The 18,018-nt window shown below is 36.5% G+C and overlaps 1 protein-coding gene across 4 annotated transcripts in view; it reads left to right on the forward strand.

The window, feature by feature from the left end:
* LOC140850442 (AN1-type zinc finger protein 4-like) overlaps window positions 1-18,018 on the forward strand; it is a 101,231-nt gene that overhangs the window by 29,466 nt on the left and 53,747 nt on the right. For 3 of the 4 annotated variants that reach the window (XM_073241194.1, XM_073241192.1, XM_073241193.1), the window contains exon 2: window positions 10,784-11,078. In XM_073241194.1, the coding sequence (XP_073097295.1) occupies window positions 10,898-11,078 (181 nt within the window). In that variant the 5' untranslated portion in view covers window positions 10,784-10,897. Of the gene's footprint in view, window positions 1-10,783; window positions 11,079-18,018 lie in introns of those variants that run through there. The other variant, XM_073241195.1, reaches the window with a different exon arrangement.

Here is an 18,018-nt window from a genome sequence, read left to right on the forward strand (position 1 = left end):
TTTAGAAAACATACTGTAAGAGGCAGCAGTCATTCTTGTTGGAAATGTATATCTGCAGAAGTTGAAAATTTATGTGTATACAAAGACTTGCATGTGGATATTTATAGCAGTTTTCTTCATAATTGCCAAAACTTGGAAGCAACCAAGATGTGTCCGTCAGTAGGTAAATGGATAAGTAAATAGTAGTACATTCAGACAATGGAATATTATCCTATGCTGCAAATAAATGAGCTATCAATCCATGAAAAGATCCAGAGGAAACTTAAATGCATATTACTAAATGAAAGAAACCAATCTGAAAAGGCTATCTACATGCTATATGATTCCAACTATATGACTTTCTGGAAAAGGCAAATTATGGGGATGGTAAAAAGATCAGTGGTTGCCAGGGATTGGTGGGAGGAAGGGATGAATAGGTGAAATACATGATTTTTAGGGCAGTGGAAACACTCCATATCATACCATAACATGATGGATCCGTCATTATACACTGTCCAATCCAGTAGAATGCACAACACCAAAAACTACCCTTAATGTAAACTGTGGTCTTCGGTGATCATGATGAGTCAGCATAGGGTGGTTGATTGTAACCAACAGTGGGGAGGCTGTGCATGTGTGGGGCCAGGAGTATTTGGAAACTCTACTTTCTGTTCAGTTTTTATTCAGTGGGGTAAAGTATTTAAAGGGAAAAAAAATCAGGTTTTATACTAACTTGGGTTCATTTCCCTCCTTTAGTATGCATTAGTGGTTTCACTGCATTGCTTTCCAAAGTCACATATAAAATATTTGTAGAACTTTGTGTGACCTTTCCTTGTGCTTGAATGTAGATAATTGAGAGTAAAATCATTTTCGAAATGTGTGATACCCTAATCCACTTTTCACTGAACTTTCTTTTTAAGAAAAGATAACTGTTCGCATTATAGAGAATGTATTAGAAGAATAAAGGACAGTAGTCAGGGATCGTATCTAGACTTTTAAAATTGCTCAGTTGAGAGCTAATGAAGACCTGAACTAAACCCTAATCAGTGTGGATAGAAAGGGTGGCATATTACAGAAATATTAAGAAAGAATTGTACTGCTAGGATTGATCACTTCTGGGTATTTTGGGGAGGGAGAAAATATCTCAAATGATTCCTAGTATTCTGGTTTGAGTGACTACATTGATGGTGGTGCTCTTTACCAAGATGGAGACTATCAGACAAGGAGATTTGTGGGAAAGATGATTAGTTTTGCCTATGTTGGATTTCAGGTGTCTGTCTAGTGTCCAGATTTCAGATGTGCATGAAGTATCATGCCTTTGGAATGGAGATGTAGGTTATTAGTCAAACACAATCTTTTAAAAATAACTGCTCCTTTAGATACATTGCTATGCAAATTGCATCACTTTAGTGATACCTCATATCCTTTAGCCAAAAAAGGAAATGTAAAACTTTATTCACCTCCAATTTTTCTTCTTGAATCCTGTATTTCCCTAGTGTTCACGTTCTGTCCACCTAGATTCTACTTACTACTATCTTATTCTCTTTGTGAGACTTTACCCAATTTAAAATACATTTCAAAACTTACACATCTCTGGGGAATACTTCCCAATTCATTCTATGAGGTCAATAGTACCTTGATGCCAAAATCAGACAAAGGCATAAAGAAAACGAGGTATCTCTTATGGTATAGTCACAAAAATCCTCAAAAAATACTAAACCAAATCTAGCAGCATATGTGAAGGACTATGTGGCTTTTAGAAAAAGAATATATTCCAGAATGCAATGTTGGTACAACATATAAAAGTTAATGTTAGAAAAGATGGCAACATGAGAGGAGAGACAGAGGCTTCCTCCTAAAACTGGATACAATTAGAAAATATAGTTGGCACAACTAATCCTGAGAGAGCAACAGCAAAGAGGATGGCGTCAGACTGCATACACCTGGAGAAGGGAGCAGTCCTCACCGAATCGGGTAATGTACCAGAGCTGTCGCTCAGCAGGACCCGAGCCCTTTCCCCCTTCTCCCACCCAAGCTCACCAGTGGGAGGAAGAGAAATGGAGCAGGGAGGGAGTGGAAGGCTTGGGACTGCTGAATACCTAGCTCTGGAGATCTGCTCTGGGAGCACAAACCTACATTTCATGGTGCTTTCATATGACTCGCATGACTACCAGGTTGGAAAGTTAATACAGGCAGAGTTCCTGGGGAGACTGGGATTCTGGCCACTTGTGGCAAGCAGGGATCCATATCCGGCTGCTCTGGGACAAAAACTTATACCTGTGTGACCGGCCCACTGGCTCAGGCAGTGGAGACAGGCACAGCAGCCGGGAGGTGGGGAACAGCTCTTTCCTCCCCCCAGGCACCAGTACCACTTCCCAGTGACGCCCGACACTGCTTCAGGGGCTGACCAGCTCCAGAGTGGAGCTTCTGGACACTAGAGGGCACCATATACAAACATGAAATGCCAAAGGAACTTTGTCCAGAGTAAAATTATTAATACAACTCCCGAGAAAGATTTAAATGATATGAAACTCATGACTCTTCCTGAAAAGGAGTTCAAAATAAAAATCACCAACATTCTAATGGAGGTACAGAAAGACATCCAAGAACTCAGGAATGAATTCAGGTTGGAGATGCAATCATTGAAGAGCACGATGAAGCGTATTAAAAGCAGGTTAGATACGGTGGAGGAGACAATAAATGAAATAGAAACTACAGAAGAGGAATACAAAGAAGATGAGGCACAGAGAGAAAAAAGGATCTCTAAAAATGAACGAATATTGAGAGAACTGTGTGACCAATACAAGCGGAACAATATTCGCATTATAGGGATACCAGAAGAAGAAGAGAGAGAAAGGGATAGAAAGTGTCTTTGAGGAGGTAGTTGCTGAAAACTTCCCCAGTATGGGGAAGGAGATAGTCTCTCAGGCCATGGAGATCCACACCTCTCCCAACACAAGGGACCCAAGGAAGACAACACCAAGCCACATAGTAATTAAAATGGGAAAGATCAAGGATAAGGACAGAATGTTAAAAGCAGCCAGAGACAGAAATAAGATCACATACAAAGAAGAGCCCATCAGGCTATCATCAGACTTCTCAGCAGAAACCTTACAGGCCAGAAGTATTTACAAGCATGATGTATTTAATGCCATGAAGCAGAAGGGCCTGGAACCAAGATTACTTTATCTGGCAAGATTATCATTTAAATTTGAAGGAGGGATGAAACAATTTCCAGATAAGCAAAAACTGAGAGAATTTACCTCCCACAAACCTACAGTCTATTTTGTAGGGACTGCTATAGATGGAAGTGTTCCTAAGGTTTAATAGCTGTCACCAGAGGTAATAAAACTACAGTAAAAAAAGTAGAGCAACTAATTACAAAGCAAATGCAAAATTAAATTAACTATCTCCAAAGTTAATCAAGGCATAGACAAAAAGTACAGAATTTGATACCTAATATATAAAGAATGAAGGAGGAAGAAAAAGGAGGAGAAATAGAAAAGAACCTTTAGATTGTGTTTGTAACAGCATACTAAGTGAGTTAAGTTAGACTCTCAGATACGAAGAAAGTAACCTGGAACCTTTGGTAACAATGAATCTAATGCCTGAAATGGCAATAAGTACATACCTATCGATAATCACCCTAAATGTAAATGGACTGAATGCACCAATCAAAAGACATAGAGTCACTGAATGAATAAAAAAACAAGACCCATCTATCTGCTGCTTACACGAGACTGACCTAAAACCCAAAGACATGCACAGACTCAAAGTCAAGGGATGGAAAAAGATATTTCATGCAAACAATAGGGAGACAAAAGCAGGTGTTGTAGTACTAGGATCAGACAAAATGGACTTCAAAACAAAGAAAGAATAAGAGATAAAGAAGGACATTACATAATGATAAAGGGGTCAGTCCAACAAGGGTATATAACCATTATAAGTATATATGCACCCAACACAGGAGCACCAGCATATGTGAAACAAACACTAACAGAACTAAAGGAGGAAATGGATGGAATGCATTCATTTTAGGAGACTCCAACACACAATTCACTCCAAAGGACAGATCCACCAGACAGAAAATAAGTAAGGACACGGAGGCACTGAACAACACACTAGAACAGATGGACCTAATAGACATCTATAGAACTGTACATCCAAAAGCAACAGGGTACACTTTCTTCTCAAGTGCACATGGAACATTCTCCAGAATAGACCACATACTAGGCCACAAAAAAAGCCTCAGTAAATTCAAAAAGATTGAAATTCTACCAACCAACTTTTCAGACTACAAAGGTATAGAACTTGTACATAAATTGTGCAAAGAAATAAAAAGGCCCACAAACACATGCAGGCTTAACAACATGCTCCTAAATAATCAATGGATCAACAACCAAATTAACATGAAGATCAAGCAATATATGGAAACAAATGACAACAACAACACAAAGCCCCAATTTCTGTGGGATGCAGTGAAAGCAGTCTTAAGAGGAAAGTATATAGCAATCCAGGCATATTTAATGAAGGAAGAACAAACCCAAATGAATACTCTAAAGACACAATTATCAAAATTGGAGAAAGAAGAACAAATGAGTCCTAAAGTCAGCAGAAGGAGGGACATAATAAAGAGTAGAGAAGAAATAAATAAAATTGAGAAGAAAAAAACAAGAGAAAAAAAATTAATGAAACCAAGAGCTGGTTCTTTGAGAAAATAAACAAAATAGATAAGCCTCTAACCAGACTTATTAAGAGAAAAAGAGAATAAAAAATGAGAATGGAAACATCACGACAGACCCAACAGAAATACAAAGAATTATTAGAGACTACTATAAAAACCTTTATGCTAACAAGCTGGAAAACCTAGAAGAAATGAACAACTTCCTAGAAAAATACAACCTTCCAAGACTCACCAAGGAAGAAACACAAAATCTAAACAATTACCAGCAAAGAAATTGAAGCAGTAATCAAAAAACTACCCAAGAACAAAACCCCCGGGGCCAGATGGATTTACCTCGGAATTTTATCAGACATACAGAGAAGATACAATACTCATTCTCCTTAAAGTTTTCCAAACAATAGAAGAGGAGGGAATACTCCCAAACTCATTCTATGAAGCCAACATCACCCTAATACCAAAACCAGACAAAGACCCCACCAAAAAAGAAAACTACAGACCAGTATCCCTGATGAATGTAGATGCAAAAATACTCAAAAAAATATTAGCAAACCGAATTCAAAAATACATCAAAAGGATCATACACCATGACCAAGTGGGATTCATCCCAGGGATGAAAGGATGGTACAACATCCGAAACTCCATCAACATCATCCACCACATAAACAAAAAGAAGGACAAAAACCACATTATTATCTCCATAGATGCTGAAAAAGCATTCTACAAAATTCAACATTCATTCATGATAAAAACTCTCAAAAAGATGGGTATAGAGGGCAGGTACCTCAACATAATGAAGGCCGTATATGATAAACCACAGCCAACATCATACTGAACAGTGAAAAGCTGAAAGCTTTTCCTCTGAGATTGGAAACAAGACAGGGGTGCACACTCTCCCCACTGCTATTCAACATAGCACTGGAGGTCCTAGCCATGGCAATTAAACAAAACAAAGAAATACAAGGAATCCAGATTGGTAAAGAAGAAGTTAAACTGTCACTATTTGCAGATGACATGATATTGTACAGAAAAAACCCTAAAGACTCCACTCCAAAACTACTAGAACTGATATCGGAATACAGCAAAGTTGCAGGATACAAAATTAACACACAGAAATCTGTGCCTTTCCTATATACTAACAATCAACTAATAGAAAGAGAAATCAGGAAAACAATTCCATTCACAATTGCATCAAAAAGAATAAAATACTTAAGAATAAACCTTACCAAGGAAGTGAAAGACCTATACCCTGAAAACTATAAGACACTCTTAAGAGAAATTAAAGAGGACACTAACAAATGGAAACTCATCCCATGCTCTTGGCTAGGAAGAATTAATATCGTCAAAATGGCCATCCTACCCAAAGCAATATACAGATTTGATGCAATCCCTATCAAATTACCAACAACATTCTCCAACGAACTAGAATAAATAGTTCAAAAATTCATAAGGAAACACCAAAGATCGAATAGCCAAAGCAATCCTGAGAAGGAAGAATAAAGTGGGGAGCATCTCACTCCCCAACTTCAAGCTACAATGCCACAGTAATCAAGACAGTTTGGTAGCGGTACAAGAACAGAGCCACAGACCACTAGAAAAGAATAGAGACCCCAGATACTAACCCAAACATATGGTCAATTAATATATGATAAAGGGGCCATGGACATACAATGGGGAAATGACAGTCTCTTCAAGAGATGGTGCTGGCAAAACTGGACAGCTACATGTAAGAGAATGAAACTGGATCATTGTCTAACCCCATACACAAAAGTAAATTCTAAATGGATCAAAGACATGAATGTAAGTCATGAAACCATAAAACTCTTAGAAAAGACATAGGCAAAAATCTCTTGGACATAAACATGAGTGACCTCTTCATGAACATATCTCCCCAGGTAAGGGAAACAAAAGCAAAAATGAAGAAGTGGGACTATATAGCTGAAAACCTTCTGTACAGCAAAGGACACCATCAATAGAACAAAAAGGTATCCTACAGTATGGGAGAAGGGTTGACATCCAAAATATATAAAGAGCTGATGCACCTCAACAAACAAAAAGCAAATAATCCAATTTAAAAATGGGCAGAGAAGCTGAACAGACAGTTCTCCAAAGAAGAAATTCAGATAGCCAACAGACACATGAAAAGATGATCCACATCACTTGTCATCAGAGAAATGCAAATTAAAACCACAATGAGATATCACCTCGCACCGGTAAGGATCACCACCATCCAAAAGACAAACAACAACAAATGTTGGCGAGGTTGCAGAGAAAAGGAAATTCTCCTGCACTGCTTGTGGGAATGCAAATTAGTTCAACCATTGTGGAAAGCAGTATGGAGGTTCCTCAAAGAGCTCAAAATAGAAATACCATTTGACCCAGGAATTCCACTCCCAGCAATTTACCCTAAGAATGCAGCACTCCAGTTTGAAAAAGACACATGCACCCCTATCCCTATGTTTATCGTAGCACTATTTACAATACCCAAGAAATGGAAGCAACCTAAGTGTCCATCAGTAGATGAATGGATAAAGAAGATGTGGTACATATACACAATGGAATATTATTCAGCCATAAGAAGAAAACAAATTCCCATTTACAACAACCTGGATGGAGCCAGAGGTTGTTATGCTCAGAGAAATAAGCCAGGCGGAGAAAGAGAAGTACCAAATGATTTCACTCATATGTGGATTATAAGAACAAAGAAAAACTGAAGGAACAAAACAGCAGCAGAATCACAGAACCCAAGAATGGACTAACAGTTACCAACGGGAAAGGGACTGGGCAGGAGGGGTGGGAAGGGAGGGATAAGGGCAGGGAAAAACAAAGGGGGCCTGACGATTAGCATGTATAATGTGGGGGGGGGGACATAGGGATGAATGTGCAGCACAAAGAAGACAAGTAGTGAGTCTACAGCATCTTACTACGCTGATGGACAGTGACTGTAATGGGATTTGTTGGGGGGGACTTGGTGAAGGGGGGAGTCTAGTAACCATAACGTTCTTCATGTAATTATAGATTAATGATAATAAAATGAATTAACAATAATTAATCAATGTTATACACCACATTAATAATATAAGAGACAAGACATCATCATCTCAACAGACACTGTAAGGGAAAGTATTTGGCAAAATTCAATACTCTGTGATAAAATAAAAGCAGACACTTAAGCAAAGTAGGAATGGAAAGGAATGTCCTCAGTTTGATAAAGATTATCCCTGAAAACTCCATAGCTAAAATCATGCCTTACAGTGATAGACTGAATGAATTCCCCCTACAATCAGGAAGAAGACAAAGATGTCTGCTGTCACCTTTTCTATTCAACCTTGCATAGGAGATTCTGTGCAGGGCAATTGGTAAGAAAAGGAGATGAAGAGCATCAAGGTTGGAAAGGAAGTATAAACATGTATTTGTTTGACATGAACTTGTATGTAGAAAATCCTAAGGAATCTATTTAAAAAAACCTAGAACCAATGAGTCCAAGCAAGGTTACAGTGATCAAGACCAATATATTAAAATCAGCTGTATTTCTATACACTAGCAGTGATCAGTATGAAAATGAAACACAATGCCTTCTCTATAGTAACATCAAAAAGAATAAAATTCTTGGAATATATTTTTTAATGCAAAATTTGTTCTCTTAAAACATCATTGAAAGCAATTAAAGTTATAAGTAAACTGAAAGACATCGCATCACATCCATGGATTAGAAGGTTTAATATTGTCAAGATGGCCATACTCTCCAGATTAATTTACAGACTCAACACAGTCCTTATTAAAATCCAAACCAGTGTTTTGCAAAGTAGACAAGGTGATCCCTTTGAATATGGGAATTCAAAGGACTCAGAATAGCCTACAGTTTTGAAAGAGAAAAAAAAATTAGAGGACTCACACTTCCTGATTTCAAAACTTAGTGCAAAGCTGTGAAGACAGTATGGTAGTGGCGTAAGGGTAGACATAGATCAGTGGAATGGAATCAAGGGACGAGAATAAATCCTCACACTTATGATCAGGTGGTTTTCAACAGGGATGACAAGACAATTCTGTGAAAAGAGTGTAGTCTTTCCAACAAATGGTGCTGGGACAACTGGCTATTTACTTGTAAAAGAATAAAGCTGGACCCCATTTTACACCATCCACAAAAATAAACTCAAAGTGGCCTATAGACGTAAACATAAAAGCTAAAACTATACAATTCTTAGGAAAATATATACAACTAGATCTTTGTTACCCTGGATTAGGCAGAGCCATTAAAATATGACACCAAAAGCACAAGGAACAAAAGAAAAATAGCCAAATTGGTCTTCATTAAAATAAAAAACTTACATGCTTCAGAGGACACCATCAAGAAAGTTAAAAGGCAACCCACAAAAACTGGGGAAAATTTTTGTGATTCCTATATCTGTTAAGAGGCTTATATCTAGAAAACATTTTTTAAAAAATCCTTACAACTCAATAATGAAAAGACAACCCAATTAAAAATGGACAAAGAATCTAAACAGATTTTCTGAATAGACATTTATGTAAAGAAGGTATACAGATGGCAAATAAGCCCATGAAAAGATGATCAACATCATTAGTCATCAGAGAAAGGCAAATCACAACCACAATAAGATGCAGTCCCACACCCACTAAGATGGCTTTAATTTAACAAAAAGACAAAAAGTATCTACAAGGACGCGGAGAAGTCAGCACCCTCATTTATTGGTGGGAATGTAAAATGGTTTAGACCATCTCTGGAAGTTTGGTAGTTCACAAATTGTAAATATGGAGTTAAACCACATAACTCAGCAATTCCATTCCTAGGTCTGTATGGAAGAGAAAGGAAAACATGTCCACACAAAAACTTCTAATTGAATGTTTTCATACCATTATTCATAATAACCAAAAATTGCAAATAACCCAAAATACCAATCAACTGATGGCTGGATAAAAGTGGTATATCTATACAATGGACTATTATTCAGCAATAAGAAAGAATGAAGTACTGATACATCTTAGAACATGGAAGAACGTTGAAGACATTATAGTAAGTGAAAGAAGACAGTCACAAAAGATGACATTGCATGATTTGTTTATGTGACATGTACACAATAGGCAAAATTATAGAGACAGAAAGTTTATTAGTGGTTGCTTAGGGCTGAGAAGGCAAAGGAGAATTTGGGTGTGATGTCTAGAGTATGGGGCTCCTTTTGGGGTGGTGAAAATATTCTAAAAATGATTGTGGTGATAGTTGTACAGTTCCGTGAGCATACTAAAGCCTAGTAAATGTTAGACTGAAAGGGTGAATTTTATGGTATGTCAATTATATCTAGATATGGCTAATAAAAGGATTTACCTACCTGTCCAGGAAGATGTGAATCATCCATCTGTCCTTGTAGTTTAAGTTTTTCAAGACCCTTTTAACAACGTTTTCACTGATTAATAGCAATTTATCAGTTTTGTAATTCCTAGTCTCCTGATCATATACTTGTAATTTATCTCAGGACTTCTGTTGGTGTGTTTGTCTCTCATACTCATTAAGTAACTGTATGTGCCTGTAGGGATTATGTCTAGTGTCCTTTACCAGTATTAACCTCATCTCAGTGCTGTACTGATAGATAACCTCTGGAAACTCAAATGCTCATTGATCATTTAGTGAGTCCTACTTTTACTTTTAAGAAGTCTAGTAAGATGGTTGCTATTCCAGTGTGATTCAAATGTACAATGGTTATAAAGTTATACTTTGTATGGGTTAGAAAACAATTTACATGTTTTAGAAAAATGTGCATGAATTTTTCAAGGCCTTGCAAGTATATACCTACAAATTAAGTTCATTGGTTTAATTATTAACAACAGAACAAATATTTGTTGATCTTGTACTATATATAAGTAACTGTCTTGAGCTCTAGTGGGATACAGAAAAGTACCCGAATATATCTGTTATTAATCTTTCAGTCTAACTGGGAGAGTGGTTTCAGAGACAAATGGGAGAAGTTCAAGATAAGACATACTAAGCATCAAAGTGAAATCTGGGGCTGTCTGGAAGATTGATATGGGCCAGAGTTGTTCAGAAAATCTTTATAGAGGAATGAGACTTTCAGATAAGCTTCTTTAAAAATATATATTCTTGTTTTTTAGGTGCAAGACTCAAAACATGAATGATACATATTACCAATGTTCAAAGCTGACTTGGCTAGAACTGGAATACAGTTGTCTGCAACATAGTCCAGAGGAATTAGGAAAGTCAAAGTAATGGATAACAGAAAAGACCCTCCATTCTTCAATGAAGATAACATGGGACCATTTTACTACAAACTTCCTTTCTATACCATAAAGCTCTTCATTGAAACAGTGACTGGAACATGTTTTGAGCTGAGAGTTTCACCCTTTGAAGCTGTCATTTCTGTGAAAGCAAAAATTCAAAGATTGAAAGGTACTAGTCTTTATTTTCAGGATATGAGGATTAAATTTTTTCATCAAGAGTGTATAATGACTTTTAACTTTTCTTATGGAGAAAGGTTAAACATATATTCAACCCCCATATACTCCTTCAACAGTTATCAATTCATGAACTATCTGGCTTGCATGTGTATGTTTCCCCCACCCTGTTCTTGTACTGGATTCTTTTGAAGCAAATTGCTGTCATCATATTAATAGTATGAAATAATATTTTTAAATAGTTTTTCAGCAGGTTATGATGAATGCAAATTCTGGTGTAACTACCTTACAGTTAGTTACTTTTCTTGGGTAATAGGAATTGAATTCCTTTTAGTGAGCTTGTTTACCTTTTTATAGTGCTTTGTGAATACTTATTTTTGTAATACAGAGGTTTTCTGTGAAGAGCTTTGGGCTTACATTTACATATATTTGCAGTTTCCTCGGTATAGCAAGCATACTGGATGTTATGCAATGTCTCTTGTGGTTTGTGTATTTGAGAAAAGTGTCATAAATTACTGTGTGTTAAAATTAGTCTTTTCCTTTGTACTTTGCTGATTTCTGAAATAAGTCGTATTTGCCATTTATAGTTGTTAAAATCCAGTAGTGACTAGAGCATTAAATTGTTCTATTTAATATGAATGGGCCTTTTTGAGCCAGCTGGAACTTGCTGTAATATAAAGACAGTAACTAGCATTGCCCTCTAGTTGAGTTTTAAGTTGGGAATTGTAGGATGAGGAGGGTTGGAATTTTCTGTCTTTCTAAAATCAAGGATCCTGGGATCTGAGCTTTTGAATATTTGCTCTTCTCCAGTAACTAACTTCTCTGGATGTTCAGTGACCATCCAGTAATGGCACGTAAAGCTTTTGCATCCCCAAATGATTTGATGATAAAAAATGGAGTGAGAAAAGTTTATTTTGACTTTGATCTATTTTTTATTTATTTATGTGATGGTGTAATACTGCATTTTTAAGAAAAGGAAAATAAAACCTTCTTGTGTTCTAAATAATCTCTGTATTTTGCTGCACTCCCTGACCCTTTATGCATTTTGAATAATCTCCATATAGCAAAAGCACTTTAGAGAACATCCATTTAGGTCACTTAATGTCTGAAGAGTCAATTTGATCTTAAGAGAAGATTATGTCCAAGGGAAATAATTTGTTACTGATAGATTGGAACCAGAGCTGACATGCAGACTTCTTGTCCACCCTGGAGGAGGAGGTGTTGTTAGGGTAAAAGCAGTGGCTTTGTAGTTATTAGACAGTTCAGACATTTAGACTTTGTAGTTATTAGACTAGTTTAGACATTTATAAGACAAATGCAGTTTTTTAGAAATTAAATGAGGCAATACATAAAATTCCTACTCTCTTAGCTTGGGTGGGGCTGTCATAACAAAGTTATCATAGACTGAGTGGCTTAAACAACAGAAATTTATTATCTCACAGTTCTGGAGGTGAAAGTCTGAGTTAAGGGTGCTAGCATGGGTAGGTGAGGACTTTGTTCCTGACGTGTAGATGGCCACCAGAAATCTGTCTGTGTCCTCAGATGGCAGAGAGAAAGAATGAGCTCTCTGGCGTCTCTTCTTATAAGAGCACCGATTCCACCATGAGGGTCTCATTCCCATGACCTCATCTAAGCCTAGTTATTTCCCAAAAGCCCTGTCTCCAAATACCATCACATGGGAGGTAAAGATTTCAAGATATAAATTTGTGGGGAACACTTTCAGTCCCTACTAGTGGTCAGTAGATCTGAATTCCTATTGCCATTCCTCGTCCTCATACTCCTCACCCCCTCCTTCCCTCCTGTTCCCCTACTTCCGTGTAACTTCTTGCAGCCATGGGCAGTGACAGTCATCCTATTCTTCAGGAGGCTTCAAGAAGGCATCCTCCATGACAAATCAGTTTTAGTCCTTTTCTGGGTGATCTTTCCATTTCTACCCAGGACTACATTGGGGGTTGACATGATGGGAAAGTCCCTCACAATAGATATGGAGTGGGGAGGATAAGAGGGCAGAGGTGACTCTGCTTGGTTTAATCCTTCAGGGAAGCGGTTGCTCTGCCAGATAGCTTTTCCTTTGGTAAATTTTGGTAACTTTAGAACTAGAGCTTAGTAGGAGATAGGAGGGTAAGTGGAGAGAACTGCAGAAAAAGCCTTAAAGAGAATACCAGATTAGGAATGGCAAGGCTATAGCATGAAATGAACAGTACCTACATGGCGATTTTAAATGGGCCTTGAAGAGACATGAGCACTGAAGCTAGACTGCCTGATTTACAGATTATTAGTTGAGCAAAATATTTAATGTCTTTTCCTCAGTTGTGCCAATTTAAAATGGGAATAATAATAGTACCTATCTCAAAGAGCTTTTCTTAGGATTATGAATTAATGAATGTAAAGCATTTAGTAGAACATTTGTGTTTTTACAGGGGAAAATGGTTAATCTGTGTGTAACTCCGGGTGGGCAGGTTTGGGTGGAGTTGACTATATAAACTTCCGTTTATTTCTGGCCTCTCTAGTCCATTCCATTGATCTATGTGCCTAGTGTGTTAGTACCATACCATTTTGATTACTATAGCTTTGTAGTATAGTTTGAAGTGTAGAATTATGATACCTCCAGCTTTGTACATCTTTCCTGAGATTGCTTTGGCTATTGAGATTGCAGGGTCATTTGTGGTTCCATACAAATTTAGAATTATTAGGATTTTGTGAAAAATGCCATCAGTATTTTCATAGGGATTGCATTTAATCTGTAGATTGCTTTGGGTAGTGTGGACTTTTTAACAATATTAACTCTTCTAATCCATGAGAACGGTATATTTTTCCACTTATATTATCTTTGATTTCTTTCATCAGGGTGTGAGAGTTTTCAGGGTACAGAGTTTTCACCTCTGTGGTTTAATTTATTCCTAGATATTTTATTCTTTTTGATGCAGTTGTAAGGGGACTGTTTTCTTAATTTATCTTTTGTCTACTTTGTCTACTTTGTTATTAGTATATAAAAACACAGCATATTTTTACATGAACATTTTAGCCTTCAGCAACTCTGCTGAATTCATTTATTAGTTCCAATAATTGTTATGGTGGAGTCTTTAGGGTTTTCTGTCAATAGTATCATGTTATCTGGAAATAGTGAAAATTTTGCTTATTCGTTACCAGTTTGGATACCTTTTATTTCTTTTTCCTGTTTAATTGTTGTGGCTGGAACTTTGAGTATTATGTTGAATAAGAATTGTGAGAGTGGTTTTCTTTGCCTTGCTCCTAACCTTAGAGAAAAAGGTTTCAGCTTTTGCCATTAAGTATGACGTTAGATGGATTTGTCTTATATAACTATTATTCTGTTTGGGTATGTTCCCACTAAACCCACTTAATTGAGAGTTTTTATTATGAATGGCTGTTGAATTTTCATCAAATAATGTTGTGTATCATGTTGATTAATTTGTGGATATTGTACCGTCATTGCATCTCTGGACTAGATTCCACTTGATTCTGGTGAATGATCCTTTTACTTAATGTATTGTTTCATTCAGTTTGCTAATATTTTGTTGAGTATTTTTGCATCTATGTTCACCAGGGATTTTGGCCTATAATTTTCTTTACTGCTGCTGCTTCTTTTTGTTGTGTTTTTGTCTGGTTTGATATCAGATAATGCTGGCCTCATTGAGTGAATTTGGAAGCATTCTTTCCTCTTCTATTTTGTGGATTAGTTTGAGAAGGATGGATATTAAATCTTCTTTAAATTTTTATTGAATTGATCAAATTCACAATCAAAGCCATCTGGTCCTGAATTTTTGTTTGTGGTTTTTTATTACTAGTCCAGTATCATTACTAATAATTGGTTTGTTAAGATTTTCTTTTTTTGTCCTGATTCAGTTCTGGAAAATTATATGCTTCTAGGAATTTGTCCATTTCTTCTAGGTTGTCCAATTTTTTGGCATACAATTTTTCTCAATAGTCTTTTTTTTTTCTATTTTTCTATTTTTATTTTTAAAATTTTATTTATTTATGTATTTTTATTTTGGTATCATTAATATACAATTACATGAGCAACATTGTGGTTATTAGACTCCCCCCATTATCAAATCCACACCACATGCCCCATTACAGTCACTGTCCATCAGCATAGTAAGATGGTACAGAATCACTACTTGTCTTCTCTGTGTATACTGCCTTCCCCATGCACCTCCGCTATCAATAGTCTGTTATAGTCCTTTGAACTTCTGAGGTGTTATTTGTAATTTCTCTGTCATTTCTGATTTTGAGTTTTCTCTTTTTTTCTTAATAAGTCTGGCTAACGGTTTATCAATTTTGTTTTTCTTTTAAAACAAATGGCAATTAGTTTTATTGACTTTTTTTCCTATTGCTTTAGTGGTCTCCCTTTCTTTTATTTCTCCTCTAGGTTTTATTATTTCTTTATTTATACTAACTTTGGGCTTTGGTTCTTCTGGTTGATAATTTTTCTTGTTTCCTGTGGTAGGCCTGTATTGTTATGAACTTCCCTCTTAGAGCTACTTCTATTGTGTCCCAAACATTTTGAACCATAATGTTTCCATTTCCATTTTTGTCTAGTTATTTATTTCCTCTTTGATTTCTTCTTTGACACATTGTTTGTTTAATAGTGTCTCACCAAAGGGTTTCAGCCCGGGCAAGTTCACTATGGATTTGGTGAGACTGAAGAAAGATAACAGAATGTTCTTGGGGTAAAAGAGTTTATACCCAGCTTTATTATCATGGCAGTAGGTCAGGCACTAGAATCAGGTCTGTATCCATCAGTCTGCAGGTCTGTAATCCACCTCTGTCTCTGCCTCCTCTGAAAGCACTGGGCAGAGCTCTTTATATAGTGACTCAGTCAGTAATAGCTCATTACCAGTGGGTGTGGGAGCATTAGCTTAGCAGTAGGCCAATTACATCATCAAGTAGTTTAGGGTCAGGTGAGGGTCCTGGCCGCAGGAACTTTCATTTTCCCCACAAATGCTATGTTGTTCAGCCTCCATTTGTTTTTTCCCATAAAATTGATTTATAGTTTCATAGTGTTGTAGTAGGAAAAGATGTTTGATATGATTTCATTCTTTTTATCAATTCATTGAGACTTGTTTTGTGACCTAATACATGATCTATCCTGGAGAATGTTCCATATGCACTTGAAGAAGAGTGCATGTATTCTGGTGTTTTAGGACACAATAATCTGTATATATCTGTTAAGCCAATCTGATCTAATGTGTTGTTCAAAAGCCACTGTTACCTTATGGCTTTTGTCTGGATGCTCTCTCCATTGATATTAGTGGGTGTTAAAGTGCCCGACTATTATTATATTACTGTCAATTTCTCCCTTTAGGTCTGTTAATATTTGCTTTATATATTTAGATGCTTTTTTGTTGGTGCATAGATATTTACAATTATTATAGTCTCATGCTTGATCCATTTATTATTATGTAATGCTTTTGTTACTCTCTTGTTACAATCTTTGTTTTAAAATCTATTTTGTGTGATACAAGTATTGCTATCCCAACTTTCTGTATCACTTCCATTTGCATGAAATGTATTTTTAAGTCCCTTCACTTTCAGTCTATGTGTGTCTTTAGGTCTTAAGTGGGTTTCTTGTAGGCAGCATATAGATGTGTCTTTTTTTTATTCCATTCAGTCACCCTCTTTCTTTTGTTTGGAGAATTTAGACCATTTACATTTAAAGATATTATTGGTAGTTATGTGCTTATTGCTGTTTTGTTTTCTGGTTCTTGTAGTTCTCTATTCCTTTCTTTCTCACTCTATTCTCTGACTTTCTTTAGTGTTATGCTTGGATTTCTTTCTCTTTATTTTTTGTGCCTCTTTTACGGGTTTTTAGTTTTTGATTACCATGAAGCTCATATATAACATTCTACAAGCACTACATTTTTACTCCCCTTTCCATGTACTATATATGTATGTAAGGTCATATTTTACATATTTTTATTTTATGAAACCTTTAATTTCTTTAGATAGAATTGATTTTGCTACTTTTGACTTTTAGCCTTCATACTATCATTATAAATGATTTATCTATGTTTACTATATGTTTGTTTCCATAAGTGACTTTTTTCCTTTCACAATTTTCTTCTAATTATGGCTTCTTCCACTTAACAAAGTTCTTTTAACATTCCTAGTAAGGCTGGTTTAGTGTTGATAAACCCCTTTAGCTTCTGCCTGGGAAACTCTCTCTCCTTCAATTCTGAACAATACCTTTAACAGGTGTAGTGTGTAGTATTCCTGCTTGCAGGTTTTTTCCTTTCAGCAGTTTGGATATATAATGCCTGCCAAGTTCTGCAGAAAAATAAGCTGATAGCTTTGTGCAGTCTCCCTTGTAAAGTGCCTCGTTGCTTTTCTCCTGCTGTTTTTAAGATTCTCTCATCATCTTTAACCTTTGTCATTTTGATTATTATGTGTCTTGGTGTGGACCTCCTTGGATTCATCTAGTTAAGGTCTGTCCATGCATCCTGGAACTGGAAGTCTGTTCCCTTTCCCACAATAGGGAAATTTTCAGTTATTATTTCTTTAAATAAGTTTTCTTCCCCTTTCTCTGTTCTTCTGGGAACCCTATAATGCAAATGTTAGTATGTTTGATATTACCTCAGGTCTCTTAACTTATCCCCACTTTTAAAATTCTTTTTTTCTTTTGCTATTCAGCTTGGGTGCTTTCTGTTACCCTGTCTTCCATATGCTGATCCATTTTTCTGCATCCCCTAATCTGCTCTTGATTCCTTATTGTGTATTTTTCATTTCAGTTATTGTATTCTCTGTGCTGGGGCCATCCTGACAGGATGGCTAATGCTGGGGTAGGCTTGAGCTGGAGTGTCCTGTAGTGCTTTGTGCCCTGGCCACCCTGGTGGGATGGCTGGAACTAATTAGGGCACTTTATTTCATTAGTGTTGGCATGATATATCTTTCTCCATGTCTTTACTTTTTTAAAC

This window comes from Manis javanica, chromosome 7 (genome assembly GCF_040802235.1).
Source record: "Manis javanica isolate MJ-LG chromosome 7, MJ_LKY, whole genome shotgun sequence".
Classification (NCBI taxonomy): Eukaryota; Metazoa; Chordata; class Mammalia; order Pholidota; family Manidae; genus Manis; species Manis javanica.